The following is a 16,019-nucleotide window of genomic DNA, read 5'->3' on the forward strand; positions in this document are numbered from 1 at the left end:
TTTTTAGGTTTTAGGGTAGATATGGGTTTTGGGGTGGTTGTGTAATGCCCCTGCTGTTTTTCAGTATTTGATAAATTAGGTTCTACGAGATCTACTGGACTTTGGTGTGGTAGCATACATTGAGGACATATTAATTTTCTCACAAAACATAACAGAACCAGTAAAACATGTTAGGCAACTCCAACAAAGACCCAGAGCTCATGCTCTTTTTGCTACACTGGAACAATGTACTTTCTATACTCAGTCTGTTGAATTTCTGGGATACATCTTATCCCTGAAAGGATTACTATGGATAAGAAAAGGTTTCAGGCAATATTGCACCAACCACTGTTAAAGCAATGCAAAGTTTAATGAGCTTTTTAAACTTTTATAGATGATTTATCACCCATTGTTCTGATATTGTAACCTTTTTACAAGACACACTTAAAAAGTTGCCTTTTCTGTTGTCTCAGGAAGCCAATGATGCATTTACTATACATGGCCTGGTACTCAGCCATCCTGACCCCACACTGCCTTACTTCTTAGAGGCCGACACCTCACAGGTAGCAGTAGGAGGTATTGTTTCACAATGTGATAGGACACATGCACCCAGTTGCCTTCTTTTCCAAAATGTTGCCAGCAGAACAGAACTACACAGTAGTTGAACAAGAATTTTTGACCACAAGATTAGGCTTTCAGGAGTAGCAGAAATATTTTCTAGGGACTAAACACACCATCACTATATATACTGATCATAAGAATCTTCAATTCCTATGGTATTTAAAGGCATTGACTCCAAGACAATTACAATGGTTATTGTTTTTCAGGAATATAATTTCATCATCACCTATCATCCAGGCTCATAACAGACTAAGACTGACATATTATCTAGGTGGAGTGACTCAGAACAAAACCCTCAGAAACAGACACCTCAAAACTTCATAGCTTCTGACTACATCATAGGTTTTTGCGAACAAGAACCATTCCTGACCATCAGCCAGGACAATTTAGCCTCTTGGTTAACTGGCAAGGATAACCATATCAATAACAATCTTCCTTACCATGGAATCACCTTATATAGCTCCACAAAGGAATTAGGATAAGAAGCCTTGACTTGGTGACATGACACCCAGTAGCTGGAAACCCTAGAATTCACAAGACTTTAGTTAATTGTCAGCAATGGTTTTGGTGACCAACATTATCTAAGGAGGTGAATGATTATGTCCAGACTTGCGTCATTTGTTTACAGAACAAGGCATCTCATTCCTCCCTTGGGGCTTTCTTCCAAATGCTGCCTGTACCCCCACATCCTTGTCATACTATCAGTATGGACTTTCTCATAAATTTACCCGACTCCAATGACTGTAGTATTATTTGGGTAGTAGTTGACCTTTTTTCTAAGATGGCACATTTTGTGCCTCTCAGACAAATACCCACTGCCAAAACTCTCTCTACGTTATTTGTTCAGCAAATAATGCAGCTGCATGGTCTGCCTTTGGTCATTATTTCTGATAGGACCCTGAAATTTATTTCCATGTTTTAGCACAGTATAGGCACATTGACACTCAACTGTTGTCTGCTTATCACCCACAACCTGATAGACAGGCAAAACAACTGAATCAGGTGTTGAAACAGACAATGCGTTGTTTGTTAACATCAATGCCTAGAGGTTGGGAATCATTATTACCATTTGCTGAAGTTGCCTACAACAATTCCCAGCATTCTGCCACTGGGGTTTCCCCTTTCTATTGGGTAATAGGCACCCATAAATGATTGTTGTTGAGAATGTTGTCTTACCTTCCGAGAATGTACCCACCACACAAGAGTTTGTACAACATTTATCTAACTCACAACAGGAGCTGTTAACACACTTACAGCAGGGCAAATCCAATATGAAGAAGAATGCTAACAAACACCACCACCAACAACCATCTTACAAGAAAGAAGATCAGGGTTGGCTGTCCACTAAAAACCTGCAATTACTGGGTCCCCATAAACTGCAACTTAGAAATGTGGGTTCCCTCCCCATCTAGAATATTATTAACCCAGTAGCAGTAAGGCTCCAACTACCAGAAGATTTTCCCATTCATCCTGTATTCATGTATCCCTCCTGAAACCCTATCAAGCCCAAACCTGTCCTGCTCCTCCTCCACCATCTATAACCCTGGACGGTCACCCTGAATCTGAGGTACAGAGAATCCTTGTATCTAAACATGTTCATGGCCATTTGTTTTATCTTATTGATTGGAAAGGGTATGGTCCTGAAGAGCAGTCTTTGGAACCCGTCAGCAACCTCCATGCCCCTTACCTTGTTTGTTCCTTTCATGCTCGACCCCAGACAAACTATATCCGATAGGTCTTTCCTTGCGGGGAACTGTCACTCCTATAGTATTGTCCCTTTGGATCAGGCTTGGCAGTTCGAGTTAGGCTGTTCCCTCTGGACCAGGATGAAGACTGATTGATTTACACATGGCCGGGTGTAATCTGAGGTGGCATGGTGGGCAAAATAACAATGGGTTGGAATGCTATATCAAACATTTACCAGCGGTTTGAATTATTGCAAGCATTCTCCAGTCACCTTTTGTTGTATTGCCCTAAGTGGCCAAGGGTATGCTCAGGCGTGGGTCCTTTGCTTCTGTGCCCTGGAAGTAATTTACATCCCACTAGAGAGCCACAATCAGGGCAAATCCTAAGTTAGGCTGTTCCCTCTGGACCAGGATGAAGACTGATTGATTTACACATGGCCTGGTGTAATCTGAGGTGGCATGGTGGGCAAAATAACAATGGGTTGGAATGCTATATCAAACAATTACCAGCAGTTTGACTTATTGCAAGCATTCTCCAGTCACCTTTTGTTGTAATGTCCTAAGTGGCCAAGGGTATGCTCAGGCGTGGGTCCTTTGCTTCTGTGCCCTGGAAGTAATTTACATCCCACTAGAGAGCCACAATCAGGGCAAATCCTATCTTGGGTTGCCTATGTTCTGGTTCAGAGCAGACCTAGCTTGGAGGCTCAGGGCTACACATTTGCATAGGGAATTTAAGTATCATGGATTTCACTGTCACAGGTATCCTTTTTTGTGTGACCAGAATTGCCCCAATATACTAAAACATAGCATAAGAAAACTGGAACTATGAAAGAGATGGCTGCAAAAGAGAAGGACAATTTTGTGGCAATATACCAACTCATTGGTTCAATACAGTGAAGATAACCTTGCACCACCACTGATATGCTTGAATGCTCCACAAGCAGACAGGGCGCTCCTTCGCAATGGCAAAGGAGCATCGTCCCCCTGGCTAAGCCAGGAGCTGAAAAATAAAACAGTATTTCTTTATCGTTTTATTTTTCAACTGCTGGCTCAGCCAGCAGCATGTGAAGGGAGGGGTGGGGAAGGCTGGGCCACAGGAGGTGGGAGGGGGGAGGAGGAGAGAGTGCACCTAAGTGTGCATGTGTGTTTGGCCGGCTGTAGAGGCATGTGTGTTTGGCCAGCTGTCTTCAGCTGGACAAAACACACATGCACACTTAGGTTTCTCCAACCTGGCTGGGCTGAAGAAACTAGGTTTAGCATGAAAGCAGTGCCAGGATTACCGGGGAGCCTGTGCTGGTGTCCAAGTGAATGCTGGGATACCAGAAGAAGAGTATAGGAGCTAGGTTGCAGAAGGTGGCGGCGACGGGAAGAGGTAAGTTTTTATAAAACACTTTTTTATTCCCCCATCCCAGATTTTTGCCAGCCGCCACTGGAAGCAGCATACACATTTTGTGATTAATGACAAGTTGAGCTCTGCCCATCACTCCGTGTGGAGATTTGGAGTAACTGGCACTTGTCATTAGCAGTAATCATCCCCTGGATGGCCCTCCTGCGGTCGACCCTGCTGCATATGCGCTATTTACTCAGCTACTCACGTACCTCTTTTGGTCTTTTCAAATGTTCTGTGCTTAAATCAACTGTTTTGTTTGGAAAGTGTCTATTATCCTGTGCGCTATTTCCTCAACAATTTAATTTTTTTGTGTCATCAACTTTACAAGAATGAGTGCTCAGTGGAGCAAGCGAATCTCGGTCTGGGTATGGTAACCACGATTAATATATGACACACATGCTGTTTGGAATGTTCAGAGCATAGGCATGTTATAAGTTGTTGTGTGGCCTGGGTCAACACATTGAAGAATGACACTTTAGAAAACAAGGATTCGTTTCTAAATGGTTTGTAGGAAAAATAATATCTAGTGCCATCTAATGGTGGTATTAGTTATGTCAGCTAGCTTATTTATTAATAAAAAGGACAGGTTTGCTGTAAAAGTTGTCAATGTATTTGGAAACCAGAGAATCGGGTCTCAACAAGCACAGGTGTGGAGACTAATGGCTCCTCTTCCCATCATCTGCTGGGCCTGGAATTACACAATATAATGAGACCTCAAAGTAGAGAAGGCCAATTACATTCTGAATGAAGTGCAGATGGAATTGAGGATTAATGTATAGAGGAAGGGATTTGAGTGTGTCCCTGTGAAATAGCAGAGATGTGTGTATTTTGGAAATAAATCACATAGGATTTTTAATGGTGCAAATACAGATAATATCCATTTAAAAAAAATGATGACTAACTTACCACATCTCTTACAATAGGAAACGTTTTCTTTCGACGTAAATCAGGCATACTGTCTATCCCATAAAGTCCGGTTCCAGGACTAAAATAATAAAGCAAGTACATTTTGGTTAGTTGATAAAATGGTAATTTGTGTTCATGTTAAAGCTTTCACTTACAGTTTAATATACAATACATAAAACAAACCCTCTCATTAACATGGACATTTTTTCAAAATAATATGTGATTAAGCGCTAGGTAGATACATAAGAGTAGTGAAGACAGAAAGTAGACATAAGGAGAGAATTATTTTTTGACAGAATTATGGGAAACATTAAGCACCAGTTGTGCCAAAATATAGACTAAAATTAGATGTCAAAATGTCTCCATAGGAAGACAACAGTCGTATGTTTCCCTGGGCATTTACTATTGAATTGTATCTGTCGGTGTTTGTGTTTTTGTTCATACTCAAGGAAGTATTATCAATAGCAGCAAAAACTAATATCCTAACAAAAGGTGATTGATGTCCAAATAAATTAACTCAACACGCAAGTAGTTGAGAACTGTGCAATGGAATGCTTGGAAACCATCCACAAACCCAAGCCTCATACTATCCAAAAGTTTCATCCACAAACCCAGGCCTCATACTTTCCACAAGTTGCTTCTACCAAATGTATCGGCACAGAATAACATGAGACAGAGCAGTATGTTCAAAATGAAAACAAAATAGTCAATGTCCTACCAAAAGTAAAAGCAAAATGGAAACATCAGTAATAAAAGTTAAAATCTATTCAGGATAAAAAGCCTTGGTAAATATTTTGAATGGAATTGAATCTGAGCTGCATACATTCATAATATATTGAAATACTGAACATTTGCCCAGGCAACTAAACGTAGTTTAGTAGTAAGAACTGTTTTTTCATAGTGGATCCAGGAACCTCAATCATGCTGAGTTGAGTATCAAGAATGGCTTCATTTCTTACAATGTTGTTCTATTGAGAACGCAGATCAACCTATTTTATGTCTAGTTTAGCGCATATGCAGGCATCAAGGAAGGTTTAGCAGTTAATGTTGAAATCTTGCTGGATGTAAATTGCTCATGGATTCAATATTTATTTGAGTTGTCTGAATAACTATAATCAGTTGAAAAGTAAAACTTGCATTTTCAAACCTCCTGGGCAGCCTTTCTTTCATTTGTCTGATCAGTTGTGGGGGATGGTGATGACATCTACGTTTTGCTTGCCATCAGTGGCTACTACAGTGATTTAGTTGCAGTGATCAACAACCTAGCATGGGTGCCATTTAGGATTGAAGGCAACATGTCATTTGTTGATGCTATCAAGTCGAATGTGAATTTGCTAGTTTGCCCTGATCAATAAATGTTCTTACACAGCTTGTATACAAACAGCTTTTCAATCAACTTGAATTACTAACTAGGGCAGTGCTTAATTTGAGCTGGTGGTTAGAGGTGGGACCCTCCTGTGCTCATGTTTGGGATTCAGCACTTATTCTTCCCCACCAGACTGTTATTCAGAGTACAGGAGGGAAAAACACAAAGGGGGAAGAAGCAAGAGAAAGAAGGAAAAACAGTGACCAAGGGAGAAAGCCGGGATGAAAAAGAACCCTCAATAGTGAAGTAAAGGGGTAGTGAGTGTCTAGTGGTGGATTCAAAAGCCATGAGGTGAAATCAAGACTACACCGCCGCAGTATTCTGCACCCCGCTCTTTGATACTAGCAGAGGTGGGCATCTGAGCAAAACATTGATACTCTGCAGTCATTCATTTACAAATTAAACACGGAAATAGGGTCAACAATTCAGGTCAGCTGTCTACAACTAGCATGCATTTAAAGCTTAAATGAGGAATGTGGTCCAGATTGCTTATTTTGGAAGTTGTATAATAACAGTAACAGAAAAAAAGAATAAGGGGCATATTTCAAAGGAACTGGCGCATCGGCTCTGATATGCCAGTTTCCTTCAATCACCCTGCGCCCCCCTGACAACACCATGGCAGTGCTGTATGTACAATACAGCACACCATAGCACAATTTAGCACAATAGCATAAAAGTTTTTGATACTATTGTGGCACTTTGCTGGACTAGAGCCATATATTTAGTCGCTAGTCCAGAATAGCTCAGGAAGGCAACATAGGAAATATCCTAGCGTAACTTTAGTGCCTGCCCAGGGCAGGCATTTAAAAATTGAACTAGAGTCATGTAAATTTCACTGCACCATTTTTTTCAGGCCTCCCTGTGGTGGAACGCCCCCTTGCATTCAATATACCTGACGTAGATATAATGTGGCACAAGATTTTACAAAGTGGGGTAACGCCAGCATTGCGTCACTTTGTAAATATGGTGCAGGGCGAGGACCTGTTTAGCGTCACCATAGCGCGAAAAAAATTACGCTGCAGCGGTAATAAAGGGCACCAGGGGCTTGTAAATATTCCCCTAAATTTGGTTATTTGGGTGGGACACCAGGGTTAGCTGGTGGCCCACTGTAGTTTCCAAATGACTGCTCATGACAGCTAGGCCAGCAAGAGGTAGGGTCCTAAAGGGCTTTGGTGTAATTGTATGGTAAGAATTAGATGTGGCCAGGATGGGAAGCATAGGAAGCATAAAACAAAAATAGCATAAGAGCAAGGAAAAATATTTCAAAATGGACAAAAAGGGTATTTTTCCTTGGGGAAAGTCATTGATGCACGTTGTTAGCCAGTGAGTGTAATGCAGTGCTCAGCTTGCTCCCTCCTTCCAACTCTTATCTGCTGCTCTCACTACAAACTTTCTCATTTCAGGGTAGAGAAGCTCTCCATTAAGATGATCGTAGGAGCAGGCCATAATCCAGATGTGAAGGTGTGATCAGCTTCTACAACTCTAGTGGCCAGCATCTTTTTTGTCCCCTGCTCCTCCTCATGCCCTTTTCAACCTGACTTTCTTTCTTCTAATTTACTTTCTGGGGAATAGCCTCTAGATACTAAACTGACCGCGGTTCTGACCACATTCAAGACTTGGGGGGTCATTACGACCTCAGCGGTCTTTTTGCAAGACCGCCGAGGTACCGCTGTGCTGAAGACCGCCAGTGGTGGCGGTCTTCCGCTCGGCGTATTATGACCGTTGTCTGCTCTCTGTCCTTGTTCCGATGGAGAGCCGCCAACAGCCATACTGGCGGGAGGCGGGGAAGTGGAGGTTGCTCCACCTCCACCGCCACGCCAACAGAACACCGCCCAGCGAATCACAACCTGTGAGTCACTGTGGCGGTGTTCTGTTGGCGGTGTGGTGTCGGCGGAGCTGCCCCCATGGCTCCCGTCCCCACCCGGAGGATCGTCGGACCAGGTAAGACGATCGTCCGTGAGGGGAAGGAGGTGGGGGGTGTTGTGTGTTGTGTGGGTGCATGGGGGTGTGCGTCTGTGTATGTAGAGGGGGTGTGTGAGTGCGTGTATGCCTGCGGGTATGTCTGTATGGATGTATGCGTGTATGTGTGAATGTGGGTGTGCGTGTATGACTGTGGATGTAGGCATGTATGTCGGCGTGTGTGCGTGTAAGTATGTAAGTATGTAGGTGGTGCCTGCATGCGTGTCGTGTGGGTATGGGTGCAGTGATGTTGGGGGTCGGGGTGGGGAGGGAGGCCCTGCCACCTTTGGGGGGTGGCAGGGGTGGTGGGGGGTGTAGGGGAGGGAGTCGGGTGGGGGTGGGGGGTGGGGGAGACCCCTATCAGTGCCAGGGAAGGAATTCCCTGGCACTGATAGTGCTTACCGCCATGGTTTTCATGGCGGCTCAGACCGCTGGAAAACCACGGCGGTAAGCCGGGTCCAAATACCGCCGGCGGGATAGTGACGGACGCCGGGCTGGAGACCCAGGTCTCCAGTCCGGCGGGCGGAACGGTGAACCGGCGGATAACCATGGCAGTAAGCGCCATGGTCATAATACGGAAAAAAAGACCGCCAGCCTGTTGGCGGTTTTACCGCCGCTTTAACACCGTCTGCCAGGGTTGTAATGACCACCTTGATCTTTTTGCAAAGTTACTTGAAAGAATGCAAGTTACGTGCAAATTGATTGATGCATGCATCCATTATATGACACATTGGAAATATTATTTATTATAATATTACTCTGTAAATGGCAGTGTAATGTTTATCTTGTTAGGGCTTAGGTTATTTTTTATGAACATGTGGTCCCTAACAAAGCTACTTCTCTTTCATGCAAATATTTGTTAAGGGCCTACACCTTGATTTCAAGCTGGTGATAAAATACCATACAGGAGTCTGCACAATGATCAGAACTGCCAGTTGTGTGTTAATCATCCCCTCTGCTTTCCCTAGATTTCGGCAGGTCAAACCTGCTAAAATTCACATGGCATAAAAAGGCCGAAAACAAGACAGAAAATGTAAAATTTTGTAATTTAGATACAAATTCCACATATTATGCCTCATTTCAAAGTGCACCCACTAAATATTTCACCCCAGGGAAATTAGTATTTCCTCATTCATAGAGACTCACTTGTAATGAGAGCTTAGATGATAGGAGAGAAAGGTTTGTAAGCTGAATTACCTGGAGGGATAGTTTCCAGGTGCAATAGAGTGTACAATACATGAGGTCGACTGATTACCGAGAGTTTAATTAGTCCAAGTTATCTATCGCATATATACTCAGAATAATGTTTTAGCCCTAACCATTATTTCTTCATTATTTCAGTATTCTATGCCATTACAATTATGGTTACCCAATAATTGATGGTGAGGCTATAAGCTCTGTAAAATTGAACAACATGAATTACTGCAGGCTTGAAACTCTACCATTTGTGTAGGGTAATAATTGTAAATGACTGACAGTCGACTTGCAATTGCATCTTAAAAGTGAACGATATGGACATTGACCTGAGGCTACATCCTACCTTAGCCGAAAAATTATATTCTTACACCGGTTAGAGAACAAGTGGCCCAATGCTTCAGAATCACTTGTGTTCTTAACTTGTTAATAATAATAAGACCTCTGGGGAGAAAATTGATCAGTATTGTTTTAGATCAGATCTGTGGAGTAATCGACGTAAAAACCTGAGAGTCTTGTCACATTTTTCTAAGAACCTTTTTATGGACTGGTGATATTAGGAGATTCATTTCTTCGATCTTGACTCCAAATATGCTGGTGTTTTTTTTGGACCTTTTATTGTTAACTTATTTTTTCATGAACTGTGTTTGTAAGTGTAGTTAGGGCGCCTACAGTATTTGTAAAACCTCAGACTGTCTGCATGGGGTTCGACAATTAAAAACAGTAGCAGTACATTTGGGAACAATATCAGGAGTGAACTATATTAATCTACAGAAAGATTCATGCATAATGTGTATACTTAAAATCACATCAGCAGAAATCTGCACACGTGAGACCAGCAAAAGCACATAACACTTCTGTATAATTGCAGCACGTCTACCTTCTATCACGTATATTTTTAAACCTTGCCGAGTGTAAAAGAAACACTGATTGAAAATCACATTCCTTTCACGGCCCGCGTTAAATTTGTTATTCAGTGCCAAACGCCATAATGTATTATCAATGTTGAAATAATTTAAAAACTGCTAATTTTGTTACAGAAATATATTGCAGGGCCACTGCAACATATATTGTAAAACTATATATATATATATATATATATATATATACGCACAAATAAACTACTGGCGATCGCCAGTAGGTATAGGTAAGGCATTGGCCCTAATTTTAACTTTGTCGGTAAAAAACAAAAAAAGCCTAATGCTGCGATGTCGGCCGCCAAAAGACCGTCGCCGTGGCTACCAGCTGTCCACCATATTATGACCACAGGCGGATTTCCGCTACAAGAAGGGTGAAAATCCGGCTGTGGCCATGCCACCGGATGGCGGTAAGGTGGTGCTGCTATCACCAGCAGCCCCACGCCAGTAGACAGCCACCAGCCGTATTATGACAAATAATACAACCTGCCGGTGTTTTGCTGGCGGGTGCTGCTGGCGGTAGCAGCGCGCATCCCAATCCCTGCCAGAGGACCCCCTGGATCCAGGTAAGTCGGGTCTCCATCAGGGGAGGAGGTGGAGGGGTGTTGTGTGTGTGTGTAGGTGTGTGTGTATGTATGTGTGTGTGTGTGAATGCGGGTGTGTGTTGAGTATTGAATGCGTGCGTGCATGTACAGACGTGTGAGTGTGTGTATGTTGTGAAATGTGAATGCGTGTATGTTTTGAAGTGTGTGCTGATGTGTGTGTGAATGGATGTATGCATGCCTGTAAGCATGTGGGAATGGCTGTGTGCATGCATGTGTGTGTGAAGGGGGGGCATGAATGTAGGGGGAACTGGGGGTGACTGGAGAGGAAGGGGGGGAGACCCCTATCAGTGAAAGGGAAGGAATTCCCTGTCACTGATATGGCCTACCGCCATGGTTTTCGTGGCGTTATGAACACCACAAAAACCATGGCGGTAGGCGGAGTTATAATCCCGCAGGCGGAACAATGGCAGCTGTTATGGCTGTGGCGGTCAGAGTAGTACATTGGCGGGTTGGCTTCAGCCAACCCGCCAATGTCATAATATGGCAGTAAGTACCGCCAGCCGTACTTACAGCCACATTGTCGATGACCACCGGGGTCATAATGACCCCTATAGTTTCCATTGGAAAACCGATTTTTGTTTTGCTAATAACTTTGGCACCACTCGAGGAATCTTTACAACATTTTCTAAAGTAGTTTGGCAGTCACTTCAGCTGCTGTCTGTAAAGTTTTGAAGTGATCCTTCAAGCAAAGCTGAGAAAAAGGGGGGGTGCAAAATGTGTTTTCTCCATGCAGTTTCCCGAACCGCTGAACAGATATTACATCAAATTTGGCAGAAAGCTAGATCTTAGTCCAGAAAAAGTGCTTTTTGTAATTTGGTATAAATTTGTTTAGCAGTTTTGAAAACTAAACTGAAAATATTTATCTATATCTAGAGATGCGTCGCAAATCCTCCGCCGATCCACGCTGCAACAGCAATGCCGTGACTGGCTAGTCGCAACCTGAGAGGATAGTTGCGGCCGCCAATTTGTTCATCGAGACTTGATTACAGTGGGGGAAAACAAAATTTAAAACTGATAGAAAGGTTCAGGGTAGAGGTACCCTGACCCTGTAGGACTTATGGAGGGTTCGATGAAGAAGGCTGGGCAAGAAAATGTCAAAAATAACATATTATTTTGAGTGCACAAGGATCTGCGGATGCACCCAGATCCTCACAGGTTAAGGTGGATTCAAGTGGATCCATGGGTCCAGCCCCCAATAAAAAAATACACACACCCACTCACAGACCCACATACCTACTCACACACTCACTCACACAGTCACACTCCCACCTACACACCCATACAAACACTCACACACCCATACAGCCACTCACAAACCTGTTCACAGACCCATAAAACCACTCACACACCTACACAGTAACACACCTATTCACACACTTTACCCACACAAAAACATAGAAATTCAGCAGTTATAGTTTTCTCAAGTAACTGCAACTTGTGCCGTAAGGTAACTGTAACTCGCACCCTAGCCGAGCACTGCTAATAACCCCACATATTATATCACTCGTGACATCTTCTATGACGGATTTGATAATATCACTACTATATTTCAAAATAAATTATTGATGGAAAAACTGTGCATGGTGGGCGCCCAAGTTATAGTTACCTAAGGGCACAAGTTATAGTTACTTGAGATAACTATAACTGCTGAATTTCTATGGGTTTGTGTGCCTTAAAATCTGAACCTAGCTATAACGTCTCTGTAACCTTTTATTCAGTGAAGATATTTAACTAGATAGATAGATAGATAGATAGGTAGATCGTTTTAGGGAGAGAGCACAAGCATCAAAAACAAATGGTTAAAGTAGTGATATAGTTAGGTGAATTTGTTGATGCCAACATAAATGTTGGCACAAATAGCCTTCTGTCACCTCACCTGGGACTAGGCCACGGGGAAGGAAATTCCAGAACTATCTGTGGGAGAAAACACCAGAACTTTATTCCATTTCAAAGCTGGCACCAATTATAAAATAGGATCCTCAGTAGACTCCTGTACCTGGGGATACTACAGAGGACTGAGGACTGCCTTGCTGCCAGAGGACTGCCCTGAGGCCTGCCCTGCTTAGAAGGAAGACTGGATCTGCTTGTTTCATCCCAGGCTACCTGAAGTGTCTCAAAGAGTCAGTTGATCATCTGCTAAGAGTTACAGGGTCATAAGTTACAGAGGCCTCCCTTCAACTGCTCAGCTGACCTGCTGTAATTGGACCTGCCTAGACCTGCTACTGGACCTGCCTGCAAGAGTGATCCCCTGATCCCCAGGAGATGGCCCTCAAGGTCTTGGGCCCTTGGCTAGCATTAGAGTGCACTCCTCTGAACATAAAGAAGAAATCCTGAAGTTTTGTGCTCTTTGCAACCACAAACAGGCCAGTTTGCACCAAGATCTTGTCGCCGCTGAAAAGGCCAGTGCAAAGTACCGGTGGACCCAACTCTGCGCTACAGCAACCATCATTAATATCCAGCAATGCAAGATCTGCACTTCGCACTATAGAAATTACAGTCTGCAGCACGCGGTGACCACCAGCAAAGCTCCAGCAATGTCCATCTGTGATTCCCAACAGGATCTTTGTGTTACAGCATTGACCTTCTGCAACGCTCTCCTCGTGGTTTCCTTCACCGCAAACTAGACTCTTCCCGCCCGGCTTTGAGAAGGCAAGGTTTTAAGTGAGAATAGCCAGCTCCCGGTATCTGGTCTGCTCTCCATCTTAGATGGCCTGCACTTGTGACTTGCCCCCGGTCTTGCACGAAAAGATAACCGTGAGTGAAACTTTACAATTAAAGGCACTATATTTATCTAAAATCTTTGAAATTATGTATGTTCATGTTCTACTGATTGGATTTTGGAAATTTTGGTGTTTCATAATTTTTTTTATTTACTTTATTTTTCTAAATTGGTGTACAATATTTATTGTGTTGTGATTTCCCTTTATTTTGTTTGTGTTCTGCAATAATACTTTACATATTGTCTCCAAGTTAAGCCTGACTGTTTTTGTGCCAAGCTAGCAGAGGGTTATGCACAGGTTAACTGAGTGACTCTTCGTGGTCCACCTTGAGGAGGACTGTGTCTGTTGGTTGAGCAGGGTTACAACTCACTCAACCAGCAACCCAATTTTGCAGATCTAGAGACAGTTGTTATTTAAAAGATTTAGAGACCGAATAAATCAGCTCTATAAATTAATCCTTTCTCAACTCTTGGTAGCTTGGCCCACGAGCAGTTAGGCTTAACTTAGGAGAAGGTGTGTAGAGCATTTAACACCACCAAAACAGTAAACAACTAAAACACAACACACAATAAAAATCCAAAACCAGTTTACAAAAACAGAAATTATTTTACCTCAAAAATGGCACCAAAATGAAAAAGATCCAATGTAAGGAACCAGAGATAAGAATTTCTAAAGATTGAATGTAAAAATTTGCTTTTTAGTGCCTAAAAGAAAAAAAGCGCCAACCGCAGAATCTGGTCACACTTGACCATGACAAAGTAAAGTTTGAGGCCAACCACGATAGTCGAAGAATCTGAGTGTGAGTCCTCGTTCAAAATTTACCTTCAGACTTAGGGCCTGATTTAGAACTTGGCGGATGGGTTACTCCACCACAACGTAGATGAATATCTTGTCCTCTAAAATCCAAATCCCAATATATCTAATGGGATTTAGATTTTGGTGGATGGGATATCCGTCACTGTAGTGACAGAGTAAACTGTTGGCTGAGTTCTAAATCAGGCCAGTAGTCTCTTTTCTGGAGCTTTTTCTCTTATCGTCAAGCAAGGCTCCTATCCAGGCAGGCTTAAGATGCAACATCATTGGCTTGGCTTAGCGTGAGGTCCTGGTCAACTCATAGAAGTCTTGTCAAAGGGGAAAAGCTCCAGAGCTTCAGTGGGACGAATCTGAAATTCAGGCCGGGTTGTGGTTCAAAATCGCCGGCTTGACTCTCCTGGATGGGGCTGTCACCTTATGGAACTTTTTCTCAAAGTTGCTGCAGACTTCTCCAGACTTCTTTATCTCCTTCCAGCAGTACTTTTGGAAGTCTTTCAGGGTCCAAAAACTGTGACCAAGGTTGCAGAAGCTCTGAGTTGCTCCTTGGGAGCTGGGACTACAATTCCCAGAATGCACGTGGTCAGAGTCCTCAAAATGCCACTGGAAACTGGTCAGCTGGACTCTTCTTGCAGGACTTGAAACAGGGGACTCTTGGTAGCTCCTTTTTACCTGTTGTTTACAGAGAGTCATCTCCTGGATCATTAGTATCCCAAAGTGTGCAGCTGGTGCAGTCCTTGTAGGTGCAGTCCTTGAGGTGCAGACCAGGGGTTCAGCAAGGCAGTTTTTCTTCTTATGATTTTCTTCCAGCAGAGATCTTTGTTGCTGGGCAGCTCTTCCATATTTATCCATGCTCCTGGGTTGGCAAGCAGGGGGGCACCACTGACCAATTGTGTCACCCTCTAGGGTGACCCCTTCCTCAGAAGTGTGGCAAAAATCAGTCCCATAAAGCACTAGTTCACAAAAATCCAAAATAGAGAAAATCACTCCTGGGAGATTAGTCTACCCACTGGTGTGACTACGTTTCCCTATCATACCCCTTTCGGCCCCTCGGGTAATTCAATTACAGGGGCTCCCATCTGACTGGGGGAGGTCGGAATCTTTCTCAAGTGCCTTTCCCTCCTTTGAAGACTAGTTTGGCCACCCTACCCTCTTCCTGCTCTGCCATGTGCTGTTGCAGATCTCCACCCACCAGATGCTTACTTTGTTTTAGCCGAGGCCAACTTACACCTCAATAAGGTGGTTTGGCTCAGCCTGTCAGAGGCTGACCAATCAGGAACGGGTACTATAGATCTGATTTAAGTAACTTTTAGAAATAGTTCTAAAATGATTTTCCTGTAATATACATATTATATCTAACATTGGCAAGTTGCTAGATTTATTCTAACTATTAACTTGATATTTTACATGACATATTTAGCTCGTTCCTGTCAAAAATAAGACTTTATTATTTTCAAATAAAGCCTTCCAATGTTAGCATGTGGTGCTAATGCACCACAATAGGATAAAAAGAAATTTCCACTTTTTCCCCTCACCATGGCTTATAAAACATCTTTTATAATGTCACTGTTTATTTTCACACTGTACCCAACCTTTAGGGCACCTAAGGCAAACTTTAGAGGGTGACATATGTAAAAATATGGTAGTATAAAACTTTGGAAGTACTTTTAATTCCAAAGTCGAATTTGGCATTTATTTTATTTTAAAAGCAACCAGCAACAAAGGTCTGCCTTTAAAATGACACCAGAGACCACAGCAGTGTGCCCATGGGGGCCCTAACTTTCCTGGGGTCCCTAAACCTACATGACCTACCATATACTAGGGACTTACAAGTAGGTTGTCAAAGCCAATTATAATTATGCCTAAT

General features: G+C 42.9%; 1 protein-coding gene across 1 annotated transcript in view; it reads right to left on the reverse strand.

Moving 5' to 3' along the window:
• Positions 1 to 16,019, reverse strand: part of UNC13C (unc-13 homolog C) — a 1,168,779-nt gene that overhangs the window by 774,683 nt on the left and 378,077 nt on the right. The window contains exon 5 of the mRNA XM_069222447.1: positions 4,582 to 4,660. Within this exon, the coding sequence (XP_069078548.1) occupies positions 4,582 to 4,660 (79 nt within the window). The remainder of the gene's footprint in view (positions 1 to 4,581; positions 4,661 to 16,019) is intronic.

This window comes from Pleurodeles waltl, chromosome 3_1 (genome assembly GCF_031143425.1).
Source record: "Pleurodeles waltl isolate 20211129_DDA chromosome 3_1, aPleWal1.hap1.20221129, whole genome shotgun sequence".
Taxonomy (NCBI): Eukaryota; Metazoa; Chordata; class Amphibia; order Caudata; family Salamandridae; genus Pleurodeles; species Pleurodeles waltl.